Below are 17,588 nucleotides of genomic sequence, written 5' to 3'. Positions count from 1 at the left end.
AACTGGCTGCGAAATACATATACAGGTATGGCTCTCTGCACACGGGACTAACGGCTTAACGTCCCCTCCGAAGGACGGAGTACTTTCATGATTCATTTACCCAATTCTAAATGAACCATGGGGAGAGCGGAAGTCTGAATTTAATCTACAGAAGTTGCCAATTAAATGACTTTTTTCCATAAATCTACGTGCTAAATAGGGGGTCGCGTTTTAGGACATTAGTCGAGTTACCTCCAACTTTATAATAATATTGTTGATATCATAAATCAGAACAAAATTCCGCATATTTGAAAATGACACCACATTTTTAGGTATAGGCCTACTTTTTAAGAAAATTAGCGACAGATTTTCCCGTATTTAGACCCTATATCTGACTGCTAACCACGTTTTGAACTGGTATGTTCATGCGCACATAATCGTAAACATTGCTCAAATTGTCGCATTTTATTTTCAAATTTATAGAGATCACATTCACAAGATCTGTAAAACACGATTTTATGCAAAGTTGGGACTATAGGCGTGATAAACTTTTGCCGGAAACTGCTTCACAATCATTAATTTTTGGGTTATTTTCTTTTATATATCCTTTAGACACGCTGGCGAATTCAACGCATTATAGTTGCTGATTTGCAATTTTCATTTTCAAAGTACTATCATCAAAAATTGAAACACAAACAGGCCTATCCCACCCATCCAGCATCGGATTTAACCCGTTTTGTCCAATAAGCAAATGTGATGATTGACTATTTGAAATTAAATTTTAATATAAATTCAACTTTGATTATTAGTAATAATTTGGAACACACAAAACATTGGTATAGATAGAGCAAACTAGAAACCTATATGAATTATTTAAAAAAAACTTAATTTTTATGCAATTTAATCAAAATTGAAGGCCAAAACTTGAGTTTAAATTACAAACAAAAAAAGTTAAAACAGCTAACAATAACATTGAAAAGTCTCTTTGTAATTTAAACACCAATAAACATTGTTTTCTATATTTTTAAACCCTTCTTTACTCATATTAAAAGGTTTCTAGCTTCTTCCAAAATCGAAGCTGTTATTAAATTGGAAATGAATGTAGGCCTAGGCCTATTCCCGGCAAACGCACGGAAAGCGAAAAACCTGGTGGCGTCCATGCACGCTGCCAGTGATGTCCTCATTTTTTCACGTGCATTTTAAATAGATAAAGACACGAAAACGCATGGAAATGCTCCTTAAATTGTACATACCACCCAAAAAAAACTTTCCACAGACTTTAGGTGCTAAATAGGGCTCACATTTTTAGGCCATACGTCGAGTTACTTCCATCTTTAAAATCATTGATACCATCAAAATCAGAACAGGGGGTCCTTTATGCAATTTATATCTTCCAAACAACATGTGATGGAAAAAAGGGGTCACTTTGGGATCAGTGTCATTTGGAACATCCTACCATAAAGCAGTTACATCAATAACACATCAGGCTTCAGATTGGCAGCTTTACCAGCCATCCGAAGACCGCAGCCTGCTGCTTCCATCAACAGGTGGTAACTCCCACATCAAGTTTATAGTAGCAGGCCATGAAAATATGCATGACAAAATTCTCTATCTATTGACTACTTTATCTTGTAATTTAGTTTTAGTGTGTTTAAGAAACGGCTTCTTTTTTTTAAAGAGTATGTTGGGTTTTTTTATGTGTATATTTTCACCCGTATAAACTATTCAACTCGAGGGCGCCTTTCCCGCTTTATTTAAAATAACTTTTAAGTCAGAGATAGTGGGCTAATTAAAATTAGAAAGAGCGAACTTTATTGAAAATTAGAGATGTATAGTGGGCTTTATATAAAATTAGGAAGAGCGGGCGCTATTTAAAATTAGAGATAGCGGACCTTATTTGAAATTAGAGATAGCGGACCTTATTTGAAATTAGAGATAGCGGACCTTATTTAAAATTAGAGATAGCGGACCTTATTTGAAATTAGAGATAGCGGACCTTTTTAAAATTAGAGATAGCGGACCTTTTTTAACATTAGAGATAGCGGACCTTTTTAAAATTAGAGATAGCGGACCTTATTTAAAATTAGTGATAACTAACCTTAGGTATAGCGAACCCTAATCGAAATTAGTGATAACGAACCTTAGAGATAGCGAACCTTAATTAATTAGGGATAGCGAACCTTATTTAAAATTAGTGATAGCGAACCTTAGGTATAGCGAACCTTTATTGGAATTAGTGATAACGAACCTTAGAGATAGCGAACCTTCAATAAATTAGTGATAGCGGACCTTATTCAAAATTAGTGATAGCGAACCTTATTTTAAATTAGTGATAGCGAACCTTATTTAAAATTAGTGATATCGAACCTTAGAACTAGCGAACCTTATTTTAAATTAGTGATATCGAATCTTAGAAGTAGCGGACCTTCAATAAATTAGTGATAGCGGACCTTTTTTAAAATTAGAGATAGCGGACCTTATTTAAAATTAAGTGATAACGAACCTTAGGTATAGCGAACCCTAATCGAAATTAGTGATAACGAACCTTAGATAGCGGACCTTTTTCGTAATTAGTGATAACGAACCTTAGAGATAGCGAACCTTAGAGATAGCGGACCTTATTTGAAATTAGAGATAGCGGACCTTATTTGAAATTAGAGATAGCGGACCTTATTTAAAATTAGAGATAGCGGACCTTATTTGAAATTAGAGATAGCGGACCTTTTTTAAAATTAGAGATAGCGGACCTTTTTTTAAAATTAGAGATAGCGGACCTTTTTTAAAATTAGTGATAGCGAACCTTATTTAAAATTAGTGATAATGAACCTTAGGTATAGCGAACCCTAATCGAAATTAGTGATAACGAACCTTAGAGATAGCGAACCTTAATTAATTAGGGATAGCGAACCTTATTTAAAATTAGTGATAGCGAACCTTAGGTATAGCGAACCTTTATTGGAATTAGTGATAACGAACCTTAGAGATAGCGAACCTTCAATAAATTAGTGATAGCGGACCTTATTCAAAATTAGTGATAGCGAACCTTATTTTAAATTAGTGATAGCGAACCTTATTTAAAATTAGTGATATCGAACCTTAGAACTAGCGAACCTTATTTTAAATTAGTGATATCGAATCTTAGAAGTAGCGGACCTTTTTTAGGTATAGCTAACCTTTTCTCTATTAGAGATAGCGGATTCTGTCTCCATAGACTTTACACGTTAGTGATAGCGAACCTTAGAGATAGCGAACCTTAGAGATAGCAGACCTTAGAGATAGCGGGATGTTACCATACTACGTAGCACATGCAGATTATATGTAGTGTATGAACGGTGTCTCGTGGTTCGGAAAGTCACGTAAAGCTGGTGGTCCCATGTACAGGAAGAGTCAAATCCTGTGCACGTTAAGTGTCAGAGCTATTCGAAAAGAGAAGGGGGACCATCCCCGGTTCTGATATCTGTATTCACCTCCTCTAAGTTCCAGAGGACTTCCAGTATAGCTCAAATGAGCTGCAATAGGAAGTACTAGAAAGGAAAGGAAAGGAAGGAAAGTGGCAGCCCCTAATTGTTTGGCTTCAACAGAAATAAAACTTACATGCACCCATTAAGTAAGCTTATCACTGTCAAATCCCACATACATAATCCTCTGGGTGCCTCCTTTGTAACAGGTTGGATAATACATACGGTATCCCCACACAGGTTAGGAATATTGTTTAGTAGAAGAGAACAAAGTAGTATGGTGACAATTGTATAATACAGCAAAATAGCCTGTCATGCATGTAAAGCTCTACAAAGAAAGTGACAACCTCCAAGGATACAAAAATTAATGGGAGAGTCTCAAGCTAATATCCTGCTAATTATGTTATTTGAGCCAAAGTCAGAGCTTAGTCTATTATAGAACTGGCCCAGTTCCTTCCGATCTCGATGTCAAAATTGCAAGCATGCAGGCTTGCTAGTAACTGGCTATTGATGCTTGATGGGATTTTGCCATGGCTCTAAACTAGACCTAGTTCGGTCTATTATACAAAGGAATCAGCAGCTATGAACCCATGTACATGGATCATGTAATGTTTAATGCACAATGGCTGATAATGTTTTATCTTGGTTAGCATCGTTTGATCAGAATAAACCGTTACAACCATTTCTTACGGCAGCAAAAAATCCCAAACACTTTCATTGTGTTATCTTTTGTACGATCAGTTGATTTGATTAAACTGTTATTTTATGACTTGGGGTGATTTAATTGTGAGCCTTGACTGCATAGAATTAGTTGTGTAACTAGGGCATACTAAATGTCTCATCCCTCTTGTTTGAGCCTTCCCTGGATCATGAAAATACCCTCAAACCATGTCTGTTATATTGTATCTGTTCCAAGAAATCTGAGTACACCTGGATACACCTGTGGCACAATGTCTTTATTTCCGTTGTCTTGTGTGTTGTTAGTTGTGATTTCATACGACTAGTCCAATAAAATATCCACTTACTTGCAGATGTTTCGGAAACTTTCAGTTTCCTTTTTCGATGCTATTGTTGTAATGGCGATCTGTGTACAGCTGATGTTGACTGCTGCTTAGCAACCGAGTTGCCAGTTGATTTTCTGTCAGATACCAGATTGTTAAAAACATGACTTAAGCTGTATTGCCCCTCATGTCTGTTCATGGTGTTGCCCCGCTTCCTGGTGGTGATTGCTTTTTTAATCCATCTTTTATATCCATTGCTCTCTTTTCCCATGATCTTAGCCTCATCTCTGTCAATGACATGATTGTTTTGTGTGTTGGAACATGCAACAACTGCTTTATGTGAAATGATGAAATAAAAGTCATTTGTAATGAAGAATCAATCTATACTTCAGTTTCCCATTGACAATTGGCTATTCCAGTTGAAATACATATACTCTTAAGGGATCAGATAGCAACAATTGCACAGTATTTTTTGTGAGACATAGGAGCACATCAGACATATCAAATTGCATTCTGAATACGAGGAATGTTCTTCTGATATCAAATAATTTTGATTTATTTAAAATTTGCAATAAAATACAAATTTTTATGGCAACTTATTAAAAATTTAAATTTTTTAAATTTTTGATGTTTAACAATCCTTGAAGTAAACTATATAAATCTAATGTAGCTGGGAGAAAAAGCCATCCATCATTTGAAAATTTAACCTTTCGTATTCAAGATATACATTTTTCCCCCCAAAGGCCTAAAAATTTTAAGGTCTTTTTTGGAAAAAAATGTATATCTTCATTACGGCCTAAAAATATTGTTTGATTGGCAAAACGTAATTAAATTTTAGGGTAAATAGGAAGACAGTTAAAATTCATATATTTAAAAACATTTTTCACTTCTTATGAAAGCAAACAGTCAGAAACTACATGTACTTTGTTCCATTTAAGAATATATATTATCCACAATGTATTTAATTAAGATGACCTTTATTTATTTTTCATGTCTCAAAATAATTTCAAAAAAATTCACTGTCGGCAGTATATTTAGGGTAGGATGTGTTACACCAATATTTTTATAGTGTTGGTTTAGCTTAGTATTATTTGGTATCACAATAAAAAATAAATAAAACAATAAAAAAAAACCCCAAAATACAAAAATACTAGGGGTGTAAATTCACGGTTATTTGTCTAACCGTTTAAACGGACCATAATCCGGTCGGTTAACCGTGTAAACGTTTTTTTATTTATTTATTTTTTTTATTTTTTTAAAAAGTTTTACCTTTTTTTTTTACTACCCTTATACAAACTCTAACCCCTTCCCGAACCACCCAAGCCCAACTAGCCTAACACCCTTGCCCCAACCCCCAAAAGGGAACCCCAAAATCGGACCTGTATTAGCAGGTTTAGTAAATGCATTTATGTAAATTAATAAAGTTTCAATTACTTTATTTAGCCTCATCTCATCAAATTGGCAATTTTTTTATGGCTAATTATTGGAAGGAGAACCCTTTCACATAATTTTGGAAATTTAAAAAATTTTTAAAATTCTGATACCGTATTCGTCCGAGTATAGTCCCACGTTCAAGTAAAATCCCACCCCCCATTTTTTTTTTTTAATTTTTTTTTTTTTCGGTTTTGGAGCGACAGCTGGACCTAGATGCTAAGATCATTCATGGTTGAAATAAAAAAAAAAATTATTTTTTTATTAATGATTTCAAAATGCCTTCAAATTCAATGCATTTTGAAATCATTAATAGAGTATGACATGAATACAAATTATCAATTTTCATATTAAAAATACAAAATATCTTGAAATTTTTATTTTTTAAGGTCAACCATGAATGATCCTAGCATCTAGGTCTAGGTCCAGGGACACTCCAAAACCGAAAAAAAACAACTTGAAGATATGGATTTTTTGGGAAAAAAATCCATATCTTCAATACGAAAGGTTAAAATTTTCAACTGATCGTCGGCTTTTCATCCCACCTACATACACTTTAAGTATAAATCATCAGTTTTATAAAGTTTACTTGAGTACTGTTAAATATCAAAATATCAATTTTAATCATTTGCCATAAAATGTGTATTACATTGCAATTTCAAAAAATCAAAATTATTTGATATCAGAATGACATTCTTCGCTTTCAGAATGCAATTTGATATGACTGATGTGCTCTAATGTCCCACAATAAATACTGTCCAAACGCTCATACCCCATCCCTTAAGTGCACAAGCTTTTTCCTTCTGGGTAAGAATTTTTTTCTTGCATGCAACAGCTTTTTCCTTGCAGGTTAGAAATTTGATAAATAGGTCCATGCATGCATTTTGTATATGATGACCTATTTATAAAATTTCTAACCTGCAAGAAAAAAAAACTGTTGCATGTAAGAAAATAATTCTTACCCAGAAGAAAAAAAGCTTTTGCATTCTAATGTATTTTTTTGGTATTTTTAGAATTTTAGATTTTTTTTTAATTTCCAAAATTATGTGAGAGGTTTCTCTTTTATTTTGTTAGCAATAAAAATAACAATTTCGATGAAATGAGGGAAAATAAAGTAAAACATTATTAACACATTCATGCATTTAAAAATATTAAATATAGGTCAGATTTTCAGGTGAAATCAATTTCTCCCCTAATTCCCTTTTTTTGGGGTAAGGGCTAGGGTTTTGGGTTAGGTTAAAGGTTAGTTGGGCTAGGGTAGGTTGGTATACATGTAGTAAGGTTTGGTGGTGGATTAGACTCAGGGTTGGCGATTTTTTTGATTTTTTTTTTAAATAAAAAAAATCGATTTATTTGATTTAAATCGGATTTTTTTAATTTAAATCGATTTTTTGGATTTTTTTTTATCTCAAGAACTGCTATACCCCATGATTAAGTCTAAAGAGACCAGTGGAATGCTAGACATAATGTGCAATCCTATCAGGTATTTACAAAAAATCAAAACATGTTTTCAGATGTGAAAATTTCAAAGAAAAAATTTGGTAAAATCATGGGAAAAAACCTGTTGAATTCTGCACCTTGAAAATGATTTTTTAGCAATAGATAAAATGACATCATAGAGGTATTTAATTGTATCCAAAAGGTGTAGAAACATTACAAATGAAGTAAAACAGGCAATTCAAGATAGAAATTAACTTAAATTTATCAAAAACAGCAAAAACTGAAAAAGTTGATTTAAATCAGTGATTAAAAAAAAAAAATCATTTGATTTAAATCGTGATTTAAATCGTGATTTAAATCAATTGGTTTAAATCGCGCCAACCCTGATTAGACTTTGTGTAAGAGTAGGAAAAACATCGATTTTTTTTTTTTTTTTTACGTTTAAACGGTTAGCGATTTTTCTAAACGGATAGTGCATTTAGCGGACGGTTACACATGAAACGTTTAAACGTAGACACCCTTAAAAAATATGTAATTTAACAAATCAAGTAATACAATTATATGAAACCCCACAATGCCATCTAAGACTAGCCTGTAAAAGCCGACAGGTCCCTTATCAATTATGTGGCTGTGGGCTAGGACAGGACAATGACTTGCAGCAAATTAAAATAAAACAAAAAAGACATCATATATTAAGTATTACTACAGATATCAAATAACATATCACTACCAACCAAATCATAATACTGATAACAGAAGAACTTGATATACATTACCTTATTTCTTTCCACATTCTTGTGTTGTTGTTACTTCAAACTAATCAGTTAATTTGAGAAAGATTGCTCTATTTCATTTCACTTTTCCCGTGCTGTTACTTGAAACTTATCAGTTTAATTTGACCAAGATTCCTAGATTTTATTTCACTTTTCTCTGTTGTTACTTGAAACTAATCAGTTTAATTTTAGAAAGATTGCCACATTTCTTTCTTCATTACTGTGTTGTTATTGGGATGGAATCAGTTTAATTTGAGAACGATTCACTGTTGTGTGAGCACAAGAGCATCTTATTTCAAATACAGTTGAATAGCTGCCTCACGTAAAATGCATGTAAGATGATAATGTTTCTCTATTGTATTCCTATTTATTGTTATGCCTCTATCGGAGCAGTGGCATGCTCAAGGGGGGGGGCAGGGGGGCACATGCCCCCCACTTTTGTTGGTCATTCGGGGGAAACTTCCGGAAATCGGGGGAAATCAGTCATACGCCCGCACCTTACACTCCTAATCAGATTCCATTCGGGGGAATTGAATAACCTGGCCCCCACTTTCAATGTGCTGTGCACGCCACTGTATCAGAGGCAATATGTTTCCTGGTTGTCCGTCTGGCATTCCGTCCAGCTTTCCATCTGTAATTCAGTCTGTCTGAGGTTGCGAGTGCAATTTCACAGAACTGGTTTGAGTGATGTGACTTGGTAGAGGGCTGGCAATTAGCGGTCTTCAAATTCCATTACTTAGGTTTTGGAAGCAAAATATGTTAATTTGGTAGCTCATTTGCATAAATTTACTTCTGTCCAATTTCTCAGCACCTATTTATCTTTGCATTGTATCTCAGCTCATATCACATGTACAACTTTTATCTAGACTATCATCAAGATGGTCCCATTTATAAGAGTCCAGTTGATATGATATTTATATAAAGTGTGTCAACAGTTGCCATTGATCAAGTCATAGTCCACCCCTAAACCTCTAACGCTAGCACTGATGACCTGATTTTTTTTAAGGGAGGGGGAAGGACAAAGTTCTGCAATATTTCAGCAAAACAAATTGCATTTAATGCATTTGATCAATTAATTAACCTGTTATTTTAACATATTATTCCTTTTCAATTGGCTCTGGTGCCACTGATCGCCACTTGAACTGATACATTAAATAGTTTATGTATTATTAACCTATATAGAAGTAATTTTGACTTGAATTTGTATGATAATTATGTTATTTATTCCTCCACCGGAGGCATTATATTTCCTTGATGTCTGTCTGTCCATCAGTCTATTTGTCCAAGCTTGTGAGCACAATTTCCTGGAACTGGTAATATGTATAGTGATGTGACCTGGTGGAGGGGTGGCAATTGGCGGTCTTCAGATTCCATTAGGAGTTTGTCACAAAATATGCTAATTGCATAACTCAAAATTGTGAGCATGATTCCTCGGAACTGGTAAGACGTATAGTTGCAAAAACGGGTGGAACAAAGTATACAGACCTCCTCTACAGTTGATGACATTTTCAAAGGTGTCACTACCCCAGGGCTCCCTCTTCTTGCTCACCGTACAGCTCTGTTGTTAGTTGCTTTTAATCACACTTCCCCAAGTGAAACTGCCCCATGTAAAGTGATGCACATCTCACGTGGAGGCATTATGGCTGACGCTTATGCGTTGAGAACCAAAAGTTTTGTGTGCAATATTGTGTGCTATCCATATAAAATAGCTCATACAATGTCTTTTGATACATGATAGCATTTGGTGATTTTCTTAAAGTTGGCATCCTATGGGGAAGGTAATGGTGATCACAAGCCCCCTACGTTTGAAATGCCATGGGCAGTGAAATAACTGTACCTCTGACTGATCGATACTGCAGCAGCAGCAGCAATCATTTCAGTTAAAAATAATACACTACCAAAATATTGTCCATGCAAAGTTTCAGACAGAATAGTAAAAACAAAAGTATTGTCGCTATGGATGAAGACTAAATAAATATATTTACAGACTTGTAAAACATATATAAGTACTTGATATTATACATGTATGTATTTTCCCCATGGATTAAGACCAAATAAATATATTTACAGACTTGCAAAACATGTTTTTAGCTACTTGATATTATATGCATGTATGGGAAGATTCTTTTTTGTTAATAAACAAGATACTTACACAAGTTGCCAAATATCAAAACAGAATAATGTGAAGAGCTATAAATATTAGAGATGCGCACATGATGCCTATGAATCTAGATCAGTACGAAATCAATACAAGGAATCTAGAAAGTGTGTGTGGGGGTGCAGAACAAGTGCACAAAAAAGTGCAAAAAAATATCAACATCCCATTAAGCTTATATCAATATCATTCAATGTGGCATCGTTAATGGGCAAAAAGGGTGGGTCACATCCAAGTTTTTAGTTAGTACTTGGGCTATATTTGTGACACGATCTGGTCCATGGGGGCCAAAGGCGGCAAATTTGAAACTTGAGATAAAGGTAAAAATATGGAGTAAAGAACAATAAAATATATAAGAAAATAGACAGCAAAAAACTTCATAACTTTAGAACCAAGTATGCTAGACCTTGGTGTTTTCAGTAAATGATAGCCTATTGTATGTATAATGTAATAATTACAGTAACTCAATTTTCAAATATGCCTCCTTTGGCCCCAATGGACCAGATCATGTCACATTTACTCTTTATTTCTTCATCCTGCATAAAGCAGTGCACAAAAAATTGTCTATTGTTGACCCCAATTTTTTTTGGCCAAAGCCCTTCCTGCACCGACGGCTTTAGTGAACTGATGGCCATGATGAGTGGGGGTGGGGGCACCATCCGGCCACTGGCTATGCCACTAATTATAGAATGTCATTATTAAGTGCCATATATATTTAATTTAGCCATTCATATCTGTGTATTGCAAATGAAATTGTTCTGGTATCAGTTTTGTTATAATAGGCATGCTAAATGACTCATTATAGGAGACAGGAAGCACTGCACAACAATTAACACTCTATATGGTGACATGAAAATGGGGAATTATATTGAAATTGCTGCATCTTTGGATTGAAATTACCAATTTCTAAAATACAAAATTTAGTTGATGAAGAAATGAACAATATTATAGGTGGATGAGCATAATATTTATTTAGAGTGTCCATGATTCCAGAAATAAATGAGTCAAGTTGGGCACATATCATTTTTACTCAACCTGTACATGCTAATAGATTATAACTGAAATAACATTATTATACAACCATGAGAAAGATTACTAGCAACAAAAATGCATTTTAGCTTTGAAGAAATTGTATCTGCATCTAATTTTTACGCAGTACTGTGTAATGACCTCTCAGAGCATGCATGGTGATCTGTATTGATGACCATCTATATCAAATGACTTTCAAGTTCTGTCTCACAGTTAAAAGTTAAAAACAAAGACACAAGTATTTTTTTCCTTGCCAGCCATTTTCAAATTAGTTTCCTTGGTATTCAAATACTACAAGTGATATCTCCATAGAAGGTTTAAAATTAAAACCCTTCCAGTTAGCTTTCTTGCCTAATATCTGCATAAATGTCTTCTGAGAGTTTGAACATGTATATAATTTGATTATGGTCCGTATCTGGTCGTATCCTTTTGTTGGAGTGCATGGCTTTTGTTGCCGGTGTGTGTTTGTTTCTTTGGGAGGAGTGCGGAACTGGTCACAGGATTTGTCAGGGGGTGTGGTACCACCTTGATGTGTGTAATATCATATGTGACACGATCTGCTCAATGGAGGCCAAAGGAGGCATTTTTGAAAATTGAGTTACTATAATACCTTGTAGTAACATTAAGCTATCATATACTGAAAACACCAGAGGTCTAGCATACTTGGTTCTAAAGTTATGAGGTTTTATAATGTGTATTTTCTTATGTATTTTATTGTTTTTTACTCCATATTTTTGCTTTTATCTCAGTTTCAAATTTGCCGCCTTTGGCCCCCATGGACCAGATCATGTCACATATGTAAAGTGAAATCCAAATATTTCTTTATTCTTGTACCTTGTAGGCTCATCAAGGACCACAGTGGAAATAAGTGTGCTTTTAAATGTATTCCTTTCTGTATTTTTTATCCTTGGTTTGAATCCTAAATAAAATGAAATGAAATGAAAGAGTAAAGCAGTTCCTTTTGCCAATTTACACAATAACATTTTCAATATTTGTGTTCATGTCTGCTTCAAATTCAACCATCTTTGAAGTGATCATAAAATACCATTTAGTCATATAAAAGTGGTCGAATTGTATTTTATGATCACTTCAATTTTGTCTACTTTTGTAGATACATACAGATTTTCACTGTTTCAGTTTCACTAACTCCTGATTTCATTTTCTGTCTACTATTTGTAGAAGCAGAGACATGGCGGTAGAGATATTACTTTTTGAATGAAAAGAGCAATGGGCTATTCAATTTGAAATCTATATACCCCCTTCTGAAAGACAAGACCTTAATCTCCCACACAGGGGTGTAGATTTCAAATGGAGTCCCCCATTCAGGTAACTCCATTTTTAATTCACACTCCCTGTGTGGAAGATTAAGTCATGTCCTCCATAGGGGGTGTATGGATTCAACTGGATTAGCCCAGTATCAGGAATCAGGTTTTAGTGATCTAAATCGATGTGGATCTAAGTGTGAGGTCGAGATAGCCAGCCCCATTCAACTTGTTCTATCTTGTCCAATATCCCTTGTGTAATATGTGTTCTCTGCATCAAGCCAACCCATTCACAGGATTAGCTTTATTTGATTTAAAGGAACTAAACATGTATGTATCAACAACTAAAAAGTAACTTATTTTTAAAAAATAAGACAAATAAACTAAACAAAATATAACATGTACAGACCAATTGTAGGCATATTTGTACTCATATGCAGAATGCAAGCTCCAAATTTTCCTGAAAAATTAAAAAAATTCATAATTGTTCATTTTCATAACCATATTTGGAAAACGTATGAAAAATGCATCTAAATGAGTACAATCAAGTCCACTATTGGCCTAGTGGTTCTTAATATATGTCTTGATATTTTGAGGAAATATCTCAAAACATGGATTTTTATGTTTGCAAACAGCTGTGTCAAGTTATAAATGATGAGCACAACACATTAGACCTACATACGTACTTATCACCTAGAGCCAAGAGTGCTATGTAATTTTAAACCAAAAGTCAAATGGGACATTTTCTATGGAAAACATCTAAAATATAAACACTGTTGTAATTCAGGTATTTATAATGTCCCAGTCATCTAAGCTGAATGCCCAGGTGTTACTGTCATTCTATGTTGTAGCTAATGGTATTCTAATCTGTTATGTTACAAGCTGCATCTATAATAGGCACTATGTATACTGTGTACTTTTTATGCCATCAGTTTGGAAAATTACATAAACTTACATTACATGTATGACCTGACCTACTCAATTCTCATACATACTTATTTTGAAAAGGCAATACAAAGTTTTTTATTGACATTTTTATGTCAAGTTTCAAAATATGTTTTGTGTTTTGTACAGTGAGAAAAGCCACTATTCTGGAAAAAAAGAACATTTTTCACCATAACATTATGGTGGTTTGTTTAGTTTACCGAAATTTTGACATAAATATCCACTTGCAACTTTATATTTTTCAGTGGTATTTATTGGGATTTGAGAAAACTTTGAATCTTTGATTGTGACAAATACGTAATTATAATATCTCTTGTATTTATGTGTGTGCAGCTCCATGACCGTAGCATCATCCTACCAGGACATTATCCTCACCAGATATAGATGCTAGACGGCACTGGGCAATGGACAACAACGATCAAGATGATGATGATGATGATGCTTCACCACCAGAGGAAATTTGTGTTGAACAAGATGGACATTGTGAACAGACAGAGGGCGCTCCTCTACCCATCGTACCTGAAGGATCATTGGTGGACACGAGTGATATGCAGGTCTAGTGGATGATCACATTGTTGATTGTGTGGTATTATTTATAATATAGATGTGAATTGAGTCTGTATATATTTATCAGCTATTTGCCATGTGACTTTACACAAAGAAAGAGATATGTTTATAGTGGTATGGTATGGTATGGTATGGTATGGTGTATTGGTTTGTTTACACAGAATATTACCTCATTTGTTGTTAATTTTACCAATAAACCAAATATCTTGAAATTTTTTTAATCGTTTGGAATGATTTTGTACAAAGTTCTTGTATAAATTTCAATCAAGTTTGTTTTATAAAATGTGAAATTGTGAATAGCAGTTGATTACATCCAGATTGAGGATCTTAGTACAGTTGTGCAATGTTTGGTTTTTTTATTTTTGTTTTATTTTGTAGAATGGCTCCCTTCTCCCAAAGTTTTAAGAAATATTCATTTTTCCATGATTTGACATGTGTTTCAATGAGTATAAGGTTTTTTTTCTCCCATAACTTCCAAAAGTGTTTAGTTTTTTCCATACCTAAAAAGTAGGGAATTATCAAAATTATATACACCTGAGCAAAATCCTGTCATGTCAAATAACAGTTTAAAGCCATAATGTGTGATTTGATCCATACTGACACCCTCATTTTTCTTGAATTTCTACTTTTTGCAGGATTGTAATGCCCAGTGGTGTATACCATGTGAAATACTAAGCGTAAATGTGCTTTAATTACTTACAGTTCAATTTTAGTTTTAGGTATATTATAAACTAACATTTTGTGGAAAACAAAAGAATCTATTCTTTATTGACATTGCACATTATTGCTTTAATTAGAAAGTGTAAAACTGGTTATAGTGGAGCTCCGCTTTGATTTAGATACCACAGGAGCTAATTGGTAATGCAACTATTCCAAAAAATAGAGCCCATACACATTTCCCCAATTTGTAATGATTTTTCAGACTCTACTTGTGCTATAAACCTACAGTGTCTGGCCATGAAAAGAAGCCACTTTTGCACACAGGTGATGCCCTGTGCCAATATTCAATAGCTCCAAAGCAAGTGAATCTAATAAATTGCTTTCAAATTGTTTTGATTTGAGGAAGAGTTGAAATGGAAGCGAATGTGTGATTTGAAGTGATGAGGCAGTGATCATCAGAGCTGAATCAATGTTTCAAGGGTTGAGAACCAGAAAGAAGATGAAACATGAAATGAAAACCAATGTGAGTTAAGGCTAAGGGAGGACAGCTTTTATGGTCTACTTAGCTCAGCAATGCTTTGCTGTCTCGATAATGGTTCACATACGCGTTCGATAGGAACAAGCTTAACAGTATCTGAGTTTGCTGATATCTATCGGAGCGCTTAGCAGAGCAGCAGGATTATAAACACGGTCGATGGTAAATCCATAATCAATTTCCTTTGTGTTCAGTAAGTACATCACGACCCACTCATCAACTACGCAAGTGGTCATTAAATAAGCATGTCTGGGGTCGTGTCTGCGGTCAATAGAAAGTCAATAATGTTTGTAAGTTTATGTTTATATAAAGTGGTGTAATTAGGTTTCAAGGGGTTGTTAATTCAAGCATAGTCGTAAAATTGATTCAATCGATATTTTGGTCAACGCGCTATGGTATCGGAGCGAGTGTAGCCTGACAGAGTTTGCTACAGGCTTTTTATGGGTTTGGGCTTTGATAAAAGCCAGGTACCTCTCCGATACAATGCGCTATCGAAGGCAGCAAAGCATTGCTAAGCTAAGTAGACCATAAAAGCTGTCCTCCTAACTGGTTCTCAACCATCGATCTAATTAATAAACAAAATCGCCTCGATTTAGTTAATAAACAAAAACGATTGATTGACAAATAAGCTGGATTATTTGGCCCAAAATTAGAGAAGTTTCTGACCTCATTGGCAAATCAGTTGCTTATATATCAAGGTCTTGCATGTGATTTCAATTTTAAATCAAATAATGATGAGGTATTATGTATAAAACTATCAAGCAACGACTAGTAAGTGTTTGGCAAAGAATGATTTATTTGTATAACACTGAATAATGTGTTTATGTTTTTGGAAAGTATATTAGTTTAGTGAAATACTACTTCTAATAGCAGCAATTAATATTTAACTTCTCAGTATATCCATCCATTTTGTTATTTGCCAAGCTCAATTGCTACTATATATTATGTACAAAAACAAAAGTGCATACATCATTTATGAAGTGCTGATATACAAGTGAAATTACAAGTAATGGGCAAGTTAAGCCTTCTATTTCTGTGATTGGTATACAGTATATTATGTAGATATCTGTATTGGCGTACCTTGCACTTATCAGCAATTTTATCCTTTTCAAGATCAGTATCTCTGCAAAATGACTTTCATCACATCAAAGTTGTTGCAATCCACTTTGCTGCAGCCCTGAATCGTTATTGTTTATGCATTGTTAAAAAGATAACAGACAGTTTATGGTCAAGAAAGGTTTTATATCTTGATGAAGAGCAGATCTCTGAATGCTGCATAGTACATGTAGTGTGCAAAGAATGCATAATTCTTGGGATATGATGCTTATGTTGGATTGAAAAGGCAATAATGTAAGTCGCTCTCAAAGTACACTTCATGTCTTGTGAAAATGTTTCTGTTATTCAATTGAAATGGCATTGAGTATAATATTTATAAAGAAAAACTTGCTATTTGTTCTGGACAAAATTGGAATTATACTTGTCTGGTGGTGAACATGTTGAACCTCTTGACTCAATCTGTAAATTTGAGCTAGTATTTAAACCCATGGCAGGGAGGGGGGCACACATGCAATGTGGGTCATCAAACAGTTCCTAGCATCTGCAACTCTAAAGCCCTGACATATTTAATTTGAAAATAGTAAGCGGACTTTCCAGAAAAAGACTCTTTCATGGAACAATCATACTGCATTTCCTTGACTTGCCATGACATTAAATTAAGCATTAAGTAGTTTCTGTTGATTCTAAGTGGGTGATTCCCTGCCTTCAGCCCCTCCCCTTTTCCTCACACCCCTGATGGAAGTTAGCTGTTCAATTATAGCTATTGGACAAGTTTTGTTGAATACTATTGCAATAAGTTAATTAAAAGTGCCTGAAGGTAATATAAGCTACAAAATTGTTGGTGGACACTCTATGATGATAGAGAGATAGGTTTCTAGTTTGATTCCATGGCCATTCATACCTATCACCTGTTTTAATGTATTATCATGCAAATTGCCCTGTGGAGGCCTCCTGGTGGACAGAATTGTATTCAAACGAGGATGAGTGCCATCGCTTTGCATACTGTCTATAGACTTGACTTTTTACCATCTTATAATTTGTCATTAGAAAATTGAAAATCAGCCAAAAATTTAGTCTAGGACTTTTATTTGACATGTAGGGATTTTGCTTCTATATAAGATGCTGAAATAAACTTGAATGATCGGCATAATCAGAATGTTCTTATTATTTTGTTAGTATTTGTTGCTATACTAATGGCATGACTAAATGTTTATTAAAAGGAAGTTTGCATATGCGCCATCTTTGGTGTCATGTGGTGATTTGTAAAATGGAAAAGAATAGTGCAATGGAATGATAT

The 17,588-nt window shown here is 34.3% G+C and overlaps 1 protein-coding gene across 1 annotated transcript in view; it reads left to right on the top strand.

The window, feature by feature from the left end:
* The window catches only part of LOC140151203 (autophagy-related protein 9A-like), a 50,926-nt gene extending 35,291 nt beyond the window's left edge, over window positions 1-15,635 (top strand). Inside the window, exon 21 of the mRNA XM_072173461.1 lies at window positions 13,807-15,635. Within this exon, the coding sequence (XP_072029562.1) occupies window positions 13,807-13,857 (51 nt within the window). The 3' untranslated portion in view covers window positions 13,858-15,635. The remainder of the gene's footprint in view (window positions 1-13,806) is intronic.
* The last annotated feature ends 1,953 nt before the right edge of the window (window positions 15,636-17,588 follow it).

The sequence above is a fragment of the Amphiura filiformis genome, chromosome 4, assembly GCF_039555335.1.
Source record: "Amphiura filiformis chromosome 4, Afil_fr2py, whole genome shotgun sequence".
NCBI classification, from domain to species: domain Eukaryota; kingdom Metazoa; phylum Echinodermata; class Ophiuroidea; order Amphilepidida; family Amphiuridae; genus Amphiura; species Amphiura filiformis.
This window is presented reverse-complemented; position numbering and strand designations above follow the sequence as displayed.